General features: G+C 42.8%; 4 protein-coding genes across 4 annotated transcripts; 2 read left to right on the forward strand and 2 right to left on the reverse strand.

Annotated features, from left to right (window-relative positions):
- The first annotated feature begins 411 nt into the window (after positions 1-411).
- On the forward strand, positions 412-3,488 carry LOC147319583 (uncharacterized). The gene is made up of 4 exons (XM_086310069.1): positions 412-1,144; positions 1,651-1,848; positions 2,022-2,232; positions 3,227-3,488. The coding sequence occupies exons 1-4, from the start codon at positions 412-414 to the stop codon at positions 3,486-3,488; spliced, it is 1,404 nt and encodes a 467-aa protein (XP_086166195.1).
- A 2,039-nt stretch (positions 3,489-5,527) lies between these two features.
- Positions 5,528-7,650, reverse strand: LOC147319584 (uncharacterized). Its single transcript, XM_086310070.1, has 7 exons — positions 7,478-7,650; positions 7,289-7,359; positions 6,940-7,116; positions 6,328-6,389; positions 6,189-6,251; positions 6,045-6,104; positions 5,528-5,962 (listed from the first exon to the last, which is right to left on the reverse strand). The coding sequence occupies exons 1-7, from the start codon at positions 7,648-7,650 to the stop codon at positions 5,735-5,737; spliced, it is 834 nt and encodes a 277-aa protein (XP_086166196.1). The 3' UTR covers positions 5,528-5,734.
- A 107-nt stretch (positions 7,651-7,757) lies between these two features.
- On the forward strand, positions 7,758-10,311 carry LOC147319585 (uncharacterized). Its single transcript, XM_086312288.1, has 3 exons — positions 7,758-8,076; positions 8,186-8,467; positions 8,960-10,311. The coding sequence occupies exons 1-3, from the start codon at positions 7,860-7,862 to the stop codon at positions 9,988-9,990; spliced, it is 1,530 nt and encodes a 509-aa protein (XP_086168414.1). The 5' UTR covers positions 7,758-7,859; the 3' UTR covers positions 9,991-10,311.
- A 54-nt stretch (positions 10,312-10,365) lies between these two features.
- LOC147319586 (uncharacterized) lies at positions 10,366-14,745 on the reverse strand. The gene is made up of 4 exons (XM_086312287.1): positions 14,349-14,745; positions 14,125-14,225; positions 11,088-11,271; positions 10,366-10,823 (listed from the first exon to the last, which is right to left on the reverse strand). Exons 1-4 carry the CDS (start codon positions 14,724-14,726, stop codon positions 10,509-10,511), a joined length of 978 nt encoding a protein of 325 aa, XP_086168413.1. The 5' UTR covers positions 14,727-14,745; the 3' UTR covers positions 10,366-10,508.
- Positions 14,746-14,914: the final 169 nt, after the last annotated feature.

A 14,914-nucleotide genomic window follows, 5' to 3' on the forward strand; every position in this document is an offset into this window, starting at 1 on the left:
CATGAAGCCAGACTGAGTCAGAGATTAATTTATTTGTTTGGAGATGAATACAAGGAGGCCTTGTTTTCAGTGACTCACAGGCACAAGCAAATTTCACCTCAACAAGCTTCTTTAAATTCACATGGCAACCCACAAGGACGTTGGGATAGTTATTTCATATTACAGTCTTGATGGAGGTGTGAGGCTTGCCTGAATAGTTTGGGGCAAAAATAAACACCTTTTACATAAAAAAAGAGCTTAAGTGAGGTCTTGGTCGTTTTTTGTTTAGTCTGGATTGTAAATTGTTGTTGTTCCCTTTCCAGGTGCTCCTACATTTCAGCGAATCAGTGTGATTACTCAGGGACAAAGGACTATTAATTGTAGGTCTGCGGCCTCTGCATTGGTTGAATTTGTGTAAGGAATTGAAGTGCAATGGCTCAAACAGTCAACATGAAGGTCCAGGAGCTACCATATCTGCCACCTGAAGTTTGGGTTTTGGTGTTCGGCTACTTGAACACTGAGGAAAAGCACACAGCCCGCCTCTGCTGCAGACACTTCAGAGATCTCATCGACCACCCGTCCCTGTGGAAGGATTATACAGCAGGACTCTCCAACTTTCCCCGCTACACATCTGGATTCTGGGACACCGTGCAGTGCCGTGGGGTCAGCCGTGCCACAGTGCGACATTTAGGATCCAAAGATTGGAAAATCCTCAGCAAGTCCCTCCCATCACTCAACACCATTGTCTGTGTGAGGGAACGGCGATATTACAAGATGAAATACTTAGACAACCTGTGTGAATTCCCCAACCTGACGAGTCTTGGGGTACGAAACGCCACCTGGGTTGAGCCGTTACTGGTGCAGTGTCAGAGTCAGCAACTAGTCGAGCGGTTGACTCACCTCAGCGTCTGCAACATTCAGATGTCCTGCGACGACAGTGTGGCGTTCATCAATTGCGTGTCACGCTTGGTTAACCTGGAGTACTTGCTGTTCCACCAGCAGGAAAGTGAAAGGCTTGAGAGGATGATGCCAGTGCCCTCTTGCATCTTCCACAACCTGCTGCTAAGCCTGAAGAAACTCAAACACTTATCCTGGGGAATGAAAGGGGAGCCACCAGTGCCACTGCCCAACAACTACTTCTACCCACTGGACCCAGAAAACCCAGGTAAGCCAGTCTCCTGATTATATTTTACACTTGCAAGCATCAGAACCAATACAGTCACTTTTTACACCTTTGACAAGAGCTTTTCATCAAGAAAATACAATATTTTCTTGACATTATGCCTTAATATTGGAACAAAACCCATCATATTGAAGTCAGTTGAGCTGCACACATGCTGAATTATTATATATATTTCACCTCTGTAATATTCTTGATGTTTATAATTGAGCGATTTGTATATATTAGTGCTATTTCTTAAATTTTGGAAACTGTACTGTACTTGTAATATATTGTATTATTTAATTAGTTTAGTCTATTACTGTTACTATCTTGGACCAACTGTAACCCACATAATTTCCTTAGGAATTATTATTCTGATTACATTCATAAATACATATTATTCTGATTAGTATTGTGAGCACACAGCCTGTTGTGCAGTATTGTGTGACTATGCTAAACTTAACTGACAGAGACTAAATGTTTAGCTAACCACTTCTTTTATCCTGTAGGAGAGTACGGCGGCCCAGAACTGATCTCTTTGGAGTTAGTCAATTACACAGAAATCATCCTGTCGGAGGACGCGCTGTGGGGTCTGACTTCACTCAAGTCGCTTGCTGTCCACTACAGGTACCCCTGGGATGGTCTGCAGTGCAACCTCTATTCCTGGCTCAGTTATCTGCAACAGCTGGAATCACTCTCAATCATTGGTGAGTCAAAACATGCATTTAATCTTTGTAATGTGTGTAAGTGTGTGTAGTAAGCAAAAATCTGTTGTCTTGCATGCATCCTTTTGTTTGTTTGTTTTTTAAGTGAAGCTGTGTGAAGCTCCAGGCCAAAACTGTTTTCTGTAACTTCTGTCCTGTCGTTTCTTTCCTTATAGGAGGGACTTTTCTTTCCTCTTATACGGAAGACCTTCCACGCCAGATGACCAGTCTGACACTGCGAACATCCACATGCATGTGCCAGATGAGCTCCATTGCATCTCAACTCCAGCGAGTTGAACATCTGGACATAGATCAGAACCGCTATGATGATTGTCTCTGCAAACAGCTTCCTACACTGTTTCCTCAACTCAAGACTCTCAGGATACGGTATGCCCAGCAGATTTTTATTTATATTACTATTACAAAGTAAAAGTTCCATTTCAAATTCAAATTTTATTTGTCACACACACACACACACAACCATACACAGTATGACATGGGGGTGAAATGCTTGTAGCTGTACAATGCCTGACCATTAAATGACAGAAAAAAGTTTTACAGTATTTACAATTTACAGGTTACTACAAAATTTACAAATTAACTTAGAAATTTACAGTAAAAAATGTGCAAATAGCAGAGGAGATTATAAAGATTATAAATTATAGGAAATGTGTGGTGGTGCGTGTTGTGATGTGTGTGAGAGTCCAGTCTTATAGCGATGTGTGTGGGAGAGTCCAGTCCGACACCTGGTTCAGGGCCCGAATAGCCTGGGGGAAGAAGCTCCTCCTCATTCTCTCTGTTTTGGCCTTAAGGGAGCGGAAGCGCTTCCCAGACCTCAACAGTGAGAAGAGTCCATTGTTGGGATGGGAGAGGTCCATCATAATCTTCCTAGCTTTGGTCTTGCACCGCTTGGTGTAGATGGACAGCAGGTCAGGGAGCTCTGATTGAATGATGCGTTCGGCTGAGCGCACCACTCTTTGCAGATCTCGTCTGTCCTGCTTGGTGCTGTTCCCAAACCAGGTGCAGATGTTTGCCGTCAGGACGCTCTCGATGGTGCAGGAGTAAAAGTTCTTGAGCACCCTCAGTGGCAGATGGAAGTCTTTAAGTCTTTTGAGGAAGAAGAGACGCTGACGGGCTTTCTTAACCAGGGTGTTGACATAAACCATTTGATGGTTTATGTGTGACCTGCAGCATCAAATCATCTCACTTGAGAAACTGACATAATTTACATTTTGCTGCAAATGAAGCTTTTCTCTGTCTTGATTTCTTAAGTACAACTGAAACACTACAGAAAATCGTCTCAACAATTTCCCATTATGGACCTATCGTTGCCAACACGCAACTAGAGCTGACGTTTTTTTCCCTGTCTTGTCTTCTGTAGCTTCCACCGTGAGGAACCAACAAGAGACCTATTGTTCCTCAACAAGCTGCGACACCTGGAGCGACTGGAGCTGATCAAGAGACAGACATACATTCTTATAAGTGACGAAAACAAAACTTGGCCGAGTCCATCTGTGGAGGGACTGATCAAGGAGCTGCAGGAGATCTCCAGGAACAGGTTCAGCATCATGACCACAATGCCCGAAAGGGACGTTTTGCAAGAATGCGACTGCATTTGGGAAAGAGTGGAAACACGATTCTAATCCTGAGGAGTGCAAAGTGAACAATACAAACAAAAATTATATTATTATACAGTTTTCCTCCAGTGCCTCATGTGACTAACTGACTGGACTTTCATGTAGATGCAGCAGGTCCTCAGTTCTGTAACTGTCAGTAACCCAAGGACTCACAATGCGTGCAACACTACCTGTCACTACCAAATAAATGAAGGTCAGAGCAAGAAGCTGCTGCTTTGTTGCTGCAGAGAACTTTACACATAGTTAAAATGATGTGATGAAATATTCTACTGGTTTTTTTTAAAAGGTTTGGTTCAACCATGTTACGATGAGAAATTCTCTGGTTCTGTGAGTGTTTATGATGTTTTTTTTCGATCAAATAAAAACTACTTTTCATGAAGAACTGTATTATTGTTTTTCTGTGAATTTAGTTATTATTTCATTCAACAGCTTTCAAATCAAAATACAGACCTCCAAGTGATTGTATAGAAAGCCTCCCTCCTCAGAAGGACATTATCAGTGCCACGCTCATGGCTAGCTGTGGAAATTCAGTTCACTTCACTTTTTTCAGCAAAAAAGACAGTAATAAAAAGAAACCCAATCACAACGACCCTGTCATGGTCCGGGTGAGTGCTGGTTTTTCCATTGTACCAGTGTTTCCACCTTGTCTACTTGGATTGGCAACACCTGTGTCTATGGGGATTTAAGACCAGGGCCCTATTTCAGGAAGCCGGTTTAGTGCAAACTCTGAGTAAGTATACCCTGAGTTAACGAAAACTCTGGGTTTTCGGTTTCACAAAGCGAGTTTAGATTAATTCTGAGTGAGTTACTATGACGACACACTCCGTGAAGCTAACCTGCCCCCTAGCAGGTTTACTACAACTAACCCTGACTGACCCCGCCTCTTTGTCGGAAACCTGACAGTAGGAAGTGTCAGACATGGCGTGTCCCTTCCTTGAAGAGCCAGTAGATCTTGAAGCCCAAATACTCCGCAGAGCTCTCCGCCGGGAGAGAGTGATCAGAGCGCGTATGGACATTTTATCATTACCTGATGATTTCCTGTGCGAACGTTACCGTTTCTCAGCACAATCAATAAGTTATTTGGATAATATCCTCAGGCCATATATTGCGCATGTGACACATCGCTCAGTCCATTACATATTCTTTGTACCGCACTCCGTTTCTTTGCAAACGGGAGCTTTCTGTACAATATTGGTGACGCTGAGCACGTTTCCAAGGCTACCGTCTGTCGGGCAGTCAGGAATGTTACAGTAGCACTGAAACGTCTCCTGCACTCGTTTGTGGTGTTCCCCGGTCACAGACCCACAAGATTCATCAAAGAGGGATTCCACAAAATTGCAGGTATCAGGATGAACAAAACTCAATGCATGATGTGGTGATACGTGAACTACCACTCAAATGGTACATAAATTTCCAGGGTTCCCAGGCGTGATTGGCTGTATAGATGGCACCCACATTCCAATCATTGCACCCTCAGCAAATGAAGGAGACTATGTGAACAGGAAGTCCTTCCACAGCATCAATGTACAGGTACATAATTCCCTGTAGCATTTCACACCAACAAGTGATGGCATCATGGTAATGGATGCTAATATGTGTTCTCTGCACTGGGTAGATCATATGTGATGCTGCCAACATCATCACAAATGTGGAAGCCAAGTGGCCAGGCTCTGTACATGACTCACGAATCTTCCGGGAATGTACACTGAGCACCAAATTTGGACATGGTGGGTCGAAGTAACTGTGAAATATACAGAGACCAATTGCCACAGGGACGTTTGCACTGACATGTATTCTTCTGTCCTAGGAGAGTTCACTGGCCACCTGCTTGGTGATAGGGGGTACCCATGTCTACCCTATTTGCTCACCCCTTACCCTGCCCCTGAACCGGGCCCACAGCAGCGTTATAATCTGGCCCATTGCAGGACACGGGCCAGAGTTGAAATGACCATCGGAATGCTCAAGGCCCGGTTCCAGTGCCTTCGTAGACTCAGGGTCACCCCAGAAAGGGCATGTGACATCATTGTGGCATGTGTGATCCTACACAACATTGCCACGATTAGAGGTGAACACTGTCCAGCTGAACCAGACATCAGCAGTGATCCACACGATGAACATCCTGACCCACCCACGAACGTACAGGATGGAAGAGCAGTCAGAGACACCATATGCCACAACCATTTCCTGTGACCCGTCACCCCAACATGTTACATGACAAATACACAGATACTGTGGTCAACTGGCTTTATTGGTCACCCTGTATGTCCTGTACACAAAGTATAAATGCGTATATTAGTATGTTGTACAAACACTGACATGATTCGTCCATCTATGATCACTCCACCCACCCTTAACTGTTGTTCCAGCAGTACAATCTCCAGCTTCGACTTTTGGATCTGCAGCTGGAGGTGCACCATTTCCATGTCGCACTTCTGTATCTTCCTGGCCAGATATGTCTTATACAGCTGCTTTACAGGGAGCTATTGCAACAAAGGACATAGCATTGGCATCCATAGTACATGCCTACTTAGGTTGGTTGTAAATCAGTGCTGGACAACCCACTGTGGTAAGGTTTGTTGTAGGAGTGGCTGGACCCTCTTCCTCTTCATTTCCAGCATCACTCTGCCAGGGACATAGTAAGTCCATGGTGTCATCATAGTACCACATTGTAGTCAGTTGTTATATTTTCCACTGTACGCTGTATACCTCATAGTGTGGCTCTGTTGCGGCCTCCTCTGTAGCAGCTGTCACTGTTTCGTCATCATGTGCCTGTGGTGGAGACATTTAACAACATTGCTGTTCTACTGTTGACACATGTAGTCTGTGGAGTATTACGAGTACTCACGACTGCATGTCGGTCTGGCTCAACAGGGGGCTGCACCAGATGCAGTACACCATCACCATCAACTGGAAGTATATGGGGTTCATACAGGTCACTCATGACTTATGTGGGCGCAAATGGCAATTACCAGACATACCAATCACCATACACCTCATTGTCAGTATGCTCTCAGAGACAACCGACACTGAGGGAAGGCAAAATCAGTAGGTGTCAGGGTGGAAACGCTTTTATGGGCTTTATGTTGCATTAAGGTTCATATGTTACTCTTATTGGGAAAAGTACGAAATGTACTACTCGCTCTGTCTCTGGGAACAGGGAGCTCACCCTGTGAGAGGTTAACACACACACACACATGTATGCAAAATTAAAGGACACTGCTATGCTCATAATAAAGACGTACCACTGCAGCTCGGTGTGTGTGAGTCTCTCCCTGGGCCCTCACCCGTGCAGCACGTTAACAGTTTCCAAGTGTCTCAGTGTTGTTTATTCACCTGACTGTTTGATAACTGTCATTCTCTGACAGTAGGACAATAACTTCACTACGACATAGTTCATTTTGGTCAAGGTGACTGTGCAGAATGGATGTATGCACGCCATGTATTGTTTTGGATTTACCCCTTATGTAGGCACTTGTGTCTTGTGGGGTTATTGCCACAGAGGATGTCCCCGCAGAGATGCCTTCAGCCACAGGGCGCCCACTGTTTTGGCTGAGGGCCAACTGCTCAGCCTCTGTGAGTGGTGGTGGTGGAGGACCCCCACCTGTTTGTCGGGCCTCCGCTTTTTTTCTGTTGGCTGTGACGGCACACATTTGGGCATACAGAGTAGGCAAATGTGTACTTGTGATGTGCTCAGATAATTTCAATATGTGCTTACAGGAGGTATATTACTGTAGCCTCTAACTGCAATTGATTTACATTGGACACACAGACCAAGCACTATGGCTCATAATACAATTGCACCTTACCTGTTTGGACTATGTTTTTATACTTCATTTTTACTTGCTGCCAGGAACGTTTGGGGCCTGTTGGGTTGCACCTGCGCTCACATCACATCACAACATAAAATGTATGACATAGGCAATGAAATGACATATACTGAGATGACGTGTTAAATGGGTGGTGATCCCTAGATCAATGTTTAGATTAACACTCACGCATTGACTCTGTTGGTTATGTTTTGCCATGCATGCTCCCTTTCCTTTGCAGCTGCGGCTGTGTTACTTTTTTTCTGCATGATGTGCATGCTGTCGGCATATGCTGCCATCAGAATTTCCGCCTCAAGCGCTGTGAAATACGTCGACCGCGCCTTCTTTCCCTCCGTCTCCATGGTGACTCGCTTAATCTGTGCTCCACTAATCGGGGCTTTATGTATCCTCGTGCGCGCGCTTGACTTGGGGTTGTAGCAACTCCGCGTTGATTGAACTAATAGCTAGGTTTCATTTGACGTAGACGTGACGTCGACGTAAAGCGCGAAATTTGACTGGCGGTCGGAAGTGAAAAAGATAAGCGCAAAATCACAGACAGACAGTACGCAAAATGCCTATGTCCTGTTGTGTTTACGGATGCTCCAGTAGGTCGACCAGAGAAACTGATAAACGGTATTTTAGGGTACCAAAAATAGCCCAACGAAGAGGAGAAAAATGGAAAATTCTAACCGAAAAACGTAGGAAAAAATGGATTTTAAATTTACGTTTACAGTCGGGAGGAGCAGAGTCTGCCAATGCCCGTATCTGCAGCGACCACTTCGTCAGAGGTAATGTTATGTTTGCAAACGAACTTATTAGCATTAGGTTGTCGTTAAATTCTCGTTTACTTAGTGCTTTTAAGTTAGTAGTCTAATATTGACTTGATTGGGACTATAGGCTGCCCAAGTGCTTTGGATGACGAAGAGTCGGAGGACTGGGCTCCGACGGTCAATCTCGGCTACGAACGAAAACCCAGATCGGAATCAGTTCTCAAACGAGAGAAAAGAATGAAGCTTAAGGCAGAACAGCATCGATGTGCAGAGGCGATTTTGGATATGCAACAGACGGCTGAGAGCCCGGATTTGAGCCTAGTGACAGTGGAGAACCCCGAACTGCAGCTTCCAGCTGAGAATCCACAACCAGAAGACTTCAGTGTGAATGAGACATTCACTTATCCAGGTAAGATATTGTGCTGAGATGTAAAACAAACAAGAATCATGTCAAAGAGAAAAAGATGCCATTATCTGTAATGATTATGGTCCAAGTTACATATTACATGTTTGTGATTTTTTAATCACAGAGTAAATCCATACCATTTTATTCAGAAAAAAAGAAAAAGTGGCACTTATTACCGTCAGGCACACACCACAGGTTTTTGTACACTGCTATGGTTCTTATATTGCCAGATTCCAGACAGTCTCCTTTCACAGATAAGTAAAGATATCCGTAATGTAAGGTTTCTGTGGTGAGAAACATATAAATATATTTTTTGTTTAGACGCAACATGTTTTTTTGTTGATTAAAAAAAATAATTACATTAAATTAACATAGTGAATTAAACACATTACACCAGATTCTAATAGCCCACTAAAAAACTCCTACAGTGAAAATGAGTAAAAATTGAGGTTGCCTCTATTATGCTGATTATGCTCCCCCACTGTTATATTGCAGGCTGTGCGGATGCTGGATGCCAGACAGAGCTGACGATGGATGACATCGAGAAGATGGAGGATGTTTTGAGACAGAACACAGCAGAGCTGGTTGATCTTCGGAGCAAGGCTCTGGACACACAGTTCAGCCAGGAGGCTTTTGAAAAAAATGAAGACAAGACAAAGTTCTACACAGGGCTCCCCAACTTCTTAGTTTTAATTCAGATTTTTGAACTGTGCGAGCCCTATATCACCTCGGGACCTATGTCTTTGTTGTCCAAATTTGAACAATTCATACTAGTTTTGCTGAGGCTGAGACTAAATCTGCCCCTGAAAGATTTAGCTTTCAGGTTCAATATTTCTCTGTCCACTGCTTCTAGAGTTTGGCATAAAGTAATTGACATACTTCATAAAAGGTTAGAGTTCCTAATTGAGTGGCCAGAGCGACATGTTCTTCAAGCTACGATGCCACTGAGTTTCAGACAGGCATTTGGATGTAAAGTGGCTGTGATTGTTGATTGCTTTGAAGTCTTTATTGAGAGACCATCTAATCTTCTTGCACAAGCTCAAACTTGGTCCAACTACAAGCACCATCACACTGTAAAATTTTTGATTGGTGTTGCCCCCCAAGGCTACGTCACTTACATATCTTCTGCCTGGGGAGGGAGAGTTAGCGATAAGCAGATCACAATAGAGAGTGGCCTCCTAAAGAACTTGTTACCTGGAGATATTGTCCTTGCAGATCGTGGGTTCAATATTGGCGATAATGTGGGGTTTTGCTGTGCTTCACTACAGACACCGGCATTCACTAAAGGGAGAAAACAGCTGTCAGCCTATGAAGTGGCAGAGACAAGGAAAATAGCCAATTTGCGTATCCATGTTGAGCGAGTCATAGATTTAGTCAGGAGGAAATATCAAATTCTGCAGAGCAGGGCTATGCCAATAGAGAACATGTCCACAAAGCCAGGTGAGACACATGCATTGATCGACAAGATTGGGGTAATTTGTTGTGCCTTATCAAATCTCTCCGAGTCTGTTGTCCCACTGGAGTAAGGGGGGTGGGTGGTAATCAATCAGTTAAAAAAAATTAAATGTCTTGTCACTGTCACGGCTCACAGAAGGGGGTGGAGAGGAAGAGTAGTGTCCAGTATCTGCTGCTTGGCTCTGGTGATAAGTAGAACAGGGTAGAGTAATAGTAGTACCTAAGTCCTGACTCCTGATTAGTCTGTAAATGTTTTCAAATGAAATATTTTTCTCCAACTGTCATATTGTGCTGGCAGTTTGTACAGTATTATACTGTGAGATGGATTGCAATCTATTTTGTTTATTTGTTTAAAAGTCTAATCTTGTAAATAAACCACCAATGTATTATTATGCTGCCTCAATAGCATTTAATCATTGTGTAGTGTTACACAACACTTAAATGACACAATTAAATGTACAATAAAATTAAATGACAATTTGTGCTCTAATGCTACGTCAGAGCAAATACAATAGCCAGAACTCATAATGACTACCATCAGGTCATAACAATATTCAAAATGTCATTATGTTGTCGTCCTTTTATCACATTACACATGTATGTTTGTAACTTGCTGTCCCAGTATTTCTGGGAGTATACTGTTTCTAAAAAAACACTCAACTTTAGGAATCGCATCATCCCAAAACTCAAGGTCAGGCAAAATCCTTTCAACAAATATGTCATTGCGGTTCCACACAACAAAGTCACAGTACTCTGCATTTGCAATGTGAAGCTGTGCCTGAATTTGGTAATAGTAGTCATGAGTTGGGTCCAGTGTGACATTATCCCCGTCACTGATGAGGCAGAAGCCCTTCTCCCCAGCACGCATGCGCAGGTTGACCGCATCTTTCTGAGAGTGTGGGCACTAAAATCACAGTGATGAGAACAACAATCAAGATTTATCTGATGAAACAGTGAAGAAGCAAAGATGATGGGTGTGGTCTGTGTTATCATAATCTCTCATTGCCCAAAACAAATGTCTATTTGACACAGACAATAAAGCCTCATCTTATCTTAATTGAACAATAGATTAGAAATTAGAAAAGGTATTTCCTGCATTTTTACTCAGTTCACTGATTCTTATGGAAAGATGTCACACCTATGGCCTTGACTACAACAGAGTCAATACCTTAAGCTCGCAGATGCCAGTTCCATGACAGTCACAAGTGACTATCCCATCAGGGGAGGACCCCATGTATGGCCACTTGGGGTTCAGCCAGAGACCGCTGTCCATACATGAGAAGCCTGCATGCTCCTGGCTCATAAGCTTCTCATATGCTCCTCTGGCTTGTGCTTCATGTTTGCATCCATAACTATAAACAGTACACATGCCAAACATGAAAAGGAAATTATTACTTAGTATTGGATGTGTAAAACAGTAAAGTGATGTATTATACAATATGCCATTACCCTAAACTATACTTAGTTCTTACCCTGTATAACCCTAGCCGTATAAGCCTATAACTAACCTCCATCTTCATAACACTTTTTTAGTTACAGTTATGGACAGTTTCATACCCCAAATCTTAACTCTGCCTTACCCTACATCAAACCCTAAATACCTTGTAGCAGCTGTGGTGAACCTATATGCCTCTGGATAGCATATGGCCTTGATCAAGCTCTTTGATGGTTGCTGGGGGTTGGTCTTAAGAACTTGAGCTGCAGTGTCTCTGGTGTTCTGTACTCAGGCACAGTTTTAGGAAGCATGCTAGACTGGGGGACAAATTCTTTGTGGTAAGGTTCCCTAGACATCAGTGCTGCACTCCTTGGACAGTTTTTGCTTAAACTCTCAAAAAACCTACAGTATGTCTCTGAATCTCTCTGCACTCTTGGGCATGGAAGTGATTTCCCAACCTTTTGTGTACTTGTGCAGCCATCAATGGAACACTCAAGCTTTCGTTTTTTTGACTTTGCTGAAGAGAAGTCAATCAGAGTTACTGGTGTGGAGCAGGGAAATTAGATGACCAATTAGATGACATGAGGTTGTCTGAGCGAGGACACAATGTATTGCGACCTCTGGTGTTCCAGAGGTCGAGAGAGGGAGTGTGGAGCAGGGAAATTATTTTACTGCTATTGTTAAATAATCATCATTATTACCATTGCATTAATAATATAATCTGCAGTATGATCATTGCTTTAACAATGTAACAGATAGCTTTAAGATGGCCTTAAGATGTTTATGATGATGTTAATTTTGTATTTCAGATGCAGTTATAACTATTGTGTACACAATGCATATCTGTGCTTATTTGAGTTGATGTTCAGGTTCTTTAAAGGTCTTAAGCTTCACTGACGTGACTGTTCAGGTGATACATGCTGAGGGAAAACTAGAACATAGAAGGAATTGCAATACATGCTTACAAAACACTTATATATCAGGTCATTTCATATTAAGGTTTTAGTAGAGGTTCTTGGTTAAAACATTTATTTAGTAGAAGACATACACATAGTCTCAGTGAGCCTCTGGTCTAGTGAAAGGTCAGAAGTGCAACAGGTGAAGAGGTGACACAGAGAGCATGTGAGGTCGTGACACACACACATGAGTTAGATTTATTTAGAGGAGAGAGAGATTAGTCATGTCTCGGTAAAAGAGGAACCGTCCTTGTCTTCTCGGCAAGAAAGAGGAACTGAAAGGTTGACCGGAGGAATCGGCCATGAAAATAGAAGATGATCTTCTGGGTTAAAAGTCATTGTGGTGTTGATCTGATCTATGTATAAAATGTATCTGTGACGCATGAAGGGGCGTCAGTAAATCAAACCCTGATGCTATAAAATATCTGTTTATGCTTTGATTAAGTCGAAGATCAATTGCTGTCTGCGTACAGAGTTGTCTTCCCACACGTGTGTATTCATTAAAAATCATTGTTTGACCAAGAGCTTCTGGACCATGGGTGGTTTGTACTCTCCTTCCTCAATTTTGAACCTTAACATTGGGCAAGCAGGAATCTGGAAAAATTAAGCCAAAGAAGATCATTAAAATTTAAAAAGCTCTTTTCCAAAACGCTATATATTCGTTTTCAAAAATATTCGAAATTGAACAGTGATGGCAGTGGAGTGAGTATGTGTGTTTTAGGCTGGGTATAGTGGTTGGTTGGCAGTGAAGTGTGTGTGTGTGTGTATGTTGGGTGGGGATGGAGGTGCCATGTGCTGGGTATAAAAGGAGTGGAAAGTAAGCAGTTCCATGTTGATGAAAATGTGGTGTGAGGAGTTGTGAGTATTGAGGAATGCATGAGAAATGTGAATATATAAAGTGCTGCAGTCAGGTGTGTGTGTGCGCAGAAAACAAGTGCTAGGGTGTTGAGGCATGCATGAGAAGGGTGTGATATACAGTATACGGTTCTGCAGTCATGGTTATGTTAGTCATGAAAAAGGAAATGGCTTTTAAATGCTGTTATAGCGTTTTGGAATAGAACTCTTCATTTATTAAAGTACTGCTTTTTGTCTGACCCCTCACCTGCAACCTGCCCGGCTTGATTAGATCTACCAGGAGCTTGAAGCCCCCGGCGGTATAGCCTACAGGGTCATTGAGGCACTCAAGCTTCCCCACCACGACAAGGTAGCAGTATAGGGGAAGATATTTTATCCTACTGTCACATGAAGTCCCAATATAACATTCTTTATCCTACATTTTGCTTTTTGGCTTACCTTTTTAACATGAGATGGCATCAGCCACTTGCACTGCTCTGATGTGCATGTCGCTCTCATTTTCACCCCAGCTTCAACTGCAAAAAGAACAGCTCCAACATGCGAGCATGATTCTGATAGTCTGGAAATAGAGCACATAATCTTTTTAACATGAAATGCAATATTTACAGTACATTTTGATGATGCATAGCTTACTAATACTAATGTGCAATGGCACTTTATTTGAAGTAACATGTTTATTCATTAACTCTTTCTCAACAGCCTATAGAGAAATCATTATCTAGGTGATGACATGACTGAATAGTTCTACCCTCTATCTGAAAAATGCATCTGAGTGTCATGAGGGATCTAAGGCAATCACACAAATTCTTAGCTGATGAATTCTTAGCTAAAAGAAAACACTCTCTCCCCACTACTACTGAAGTACACCTGCAAAATGCTAGCAGTGCCCTATGCGTATATGTGTGTGTGTGTGTGTGTGTTCTCATTGCAATAACATCCTACTTAATTAGGCTACTAACCCTGCCATACAATTGCAATGAGCTGCAATCACTTCTCCATCCTCCTTTGCAATTACCCAAGTCTTCAGAGGTGTCTCGTTAGACCGCTGAGAATGGTTTACCTTGAAACAAACAACTGTCACTCTAACGAAGTCCTAAGGATGTGGCATGTTTGTTGACGTTAAAGCCACTACCGCTAACTGTTAGCGTGTTTAAGATAAAGCAATATAAGAACAAACACTCACCCTTGCAAACACCAAACTGTATCCATCACGGAGACGTTTTGTTCCAAGGTTGTGGACCCACCCGCTGACAAAAAAATTGTACGCCTCCAGACTCTTGAAAGCTTTCATTTGCTGCCTAGTGTAGTAAGAAGTCTGGAGGACCAAGTAGTTGGTGATATCCACAGCCTCGATAGTAGGCAAATCCTTTACTTCTGTGGTGTATTCGGACATTTTCAAAGAATACGGATCACGTCCGATATATTTTTTAACTATCTGTTTATATCTCTCCCGAGAAACGGGGTCTAAAGTTGCACAATAGCTGCTCTCCTGACTCTCCACAGTGTCCTCCATGTTTACTTCCGCCCTCCACTCAAAAATCGCGCTGCCTCCGCACGTCATCAGAACCACGTGACCGCAACCCAACTATTGTTATCAGCCTTTCTGAAACCGAATATTCCGAGTTGGACAGTTCGGGGTTACTCAACCGTGAGTATCGTTTTTCACTCGGGGTTTTCTAAACCGGCTTCCTGAAATAGGGCCCAGGGGTCTGTTTCAGAAAGCGGGTTTAGAAAACTCAGAGTTTTCGT

Source organism: Aulonocara sp. 'chitande type north' Nkhata Bay, linkage group LG11 (genome assembly GCF_057382095.1).
Source record: "Aulonocara sp. 'chitande type north' Nkhata Bay isolate Kocher_YH1m ecotype deep benthic linkage group LG11, A_spYH_male_GT1.1, whole genome shotgun sequence".
In the NCBI taxonomy this organism is placed as follows: Eukaryota; Metazoa; Chordata; class Actinopteri; order Cichliformes; family Cichlidae; genus Aulonocara; species Aulonocara sp. 'chitande type north' Nkhata Bay.

What these genes read in the sequence shown, in the direction of transcription:
- LOC147319583 (XM_086310069.1), top strand. Translation starts at nt 412, where the DNA reads ATGGCTCAAACAGTCAACATGAAGGTCCAGGAGCTACCATATCTGCCA. An exon ending in ACTGGACCCAGAAAACCCAG is followed by an intron (nt 1,145 to 1,650) that starts GTAAGCCAGTCT and finishes TTTATCCTGTAG; the next exon opens with GAGAGTACGGCGGCCCAGAA. An exon ending in CTCAAGACTCTCAGGATACG is followed by an intron (nt 2,233 to 3,226) that starts GTATGCCCAGCA and finishes TGTCTTCTGTAG; the next exon opens with CTTCCACCGTGAGGAACCAA.
- LOC147319584 (XM_086310070.1), bottom strand. Translation starts at nt 7,650, where the DNA reads ATGGAGACGGAGGGAAAGAAGGCGCGGTCGACGTATTTCACAGCGCTT. An exon ending in ATAACCAACAGAGTCAATGC is followed by an intron (nt 7,360 to 7,477) that starts GTGAGTGTTAAT and finishes ATGTGAGCGCAG; the next exon opens with GTGCAACCCAACAGGCCCCA. An exon ending in AGCCAGACCGACATGCAGTC is followed by an intron (nt 6,252 to 6,327) that starts GTGAGTACTCGT and finishes TCTCCACCACAG; the next exon opens with GCACATGATGACGAAACAGT.
- LOC147319585 (XM_086312288.1), top strand. Translation starts at nt 7,860, where the DNA reads ATGCCTATGTCCTGTTGTGTTTACGGATGCTCCAGTAGGTCGACCAGA. An exon ending in CAGCGACCACTTCGTCAGAG is followed by an intron (nt 8,077 to 8,185) that starts GTAATGTTATGT and finishes TTGGGACTATAG; the next exon opens with GCTGCCCAAGTGCTTTGGAT. An exon ending in TGAGACATTCACTTATCCAG is followed by an intron (nt 8,468 to 8,959) that starts GTAAGATATTGT and finishes GTTATATTGCAG; the next exon opens with GCTGTGCGGATGCTGGATGC.
- LOC147319586 (XM_086312287.1), bottom strand. Translation starts at nt 14,726, where the DNA reads ATGACGTGCGGAGGCAGCGCGATTTTTGAGTGGAGGGCGGAAGTAAAC. An exon ending in ACAGTTTGGTGTTTGCAAGG is followed by an intron (nt 14,226 to 14,348) that starts GTGAGTGTTTGT and finishes GTTTGTTTCAAG; the next exon opens with GTAAACCATTCTCAGCGGTC. An exon ending in CATTGCAATTGTATGGCAGG is followed by an intron (nt 11,272 to 14,124) that starts GTTAGTAGCCTA and finishes TACTGTTTATAG; the next exon opens with TTATGGATGCAAACATGAAG.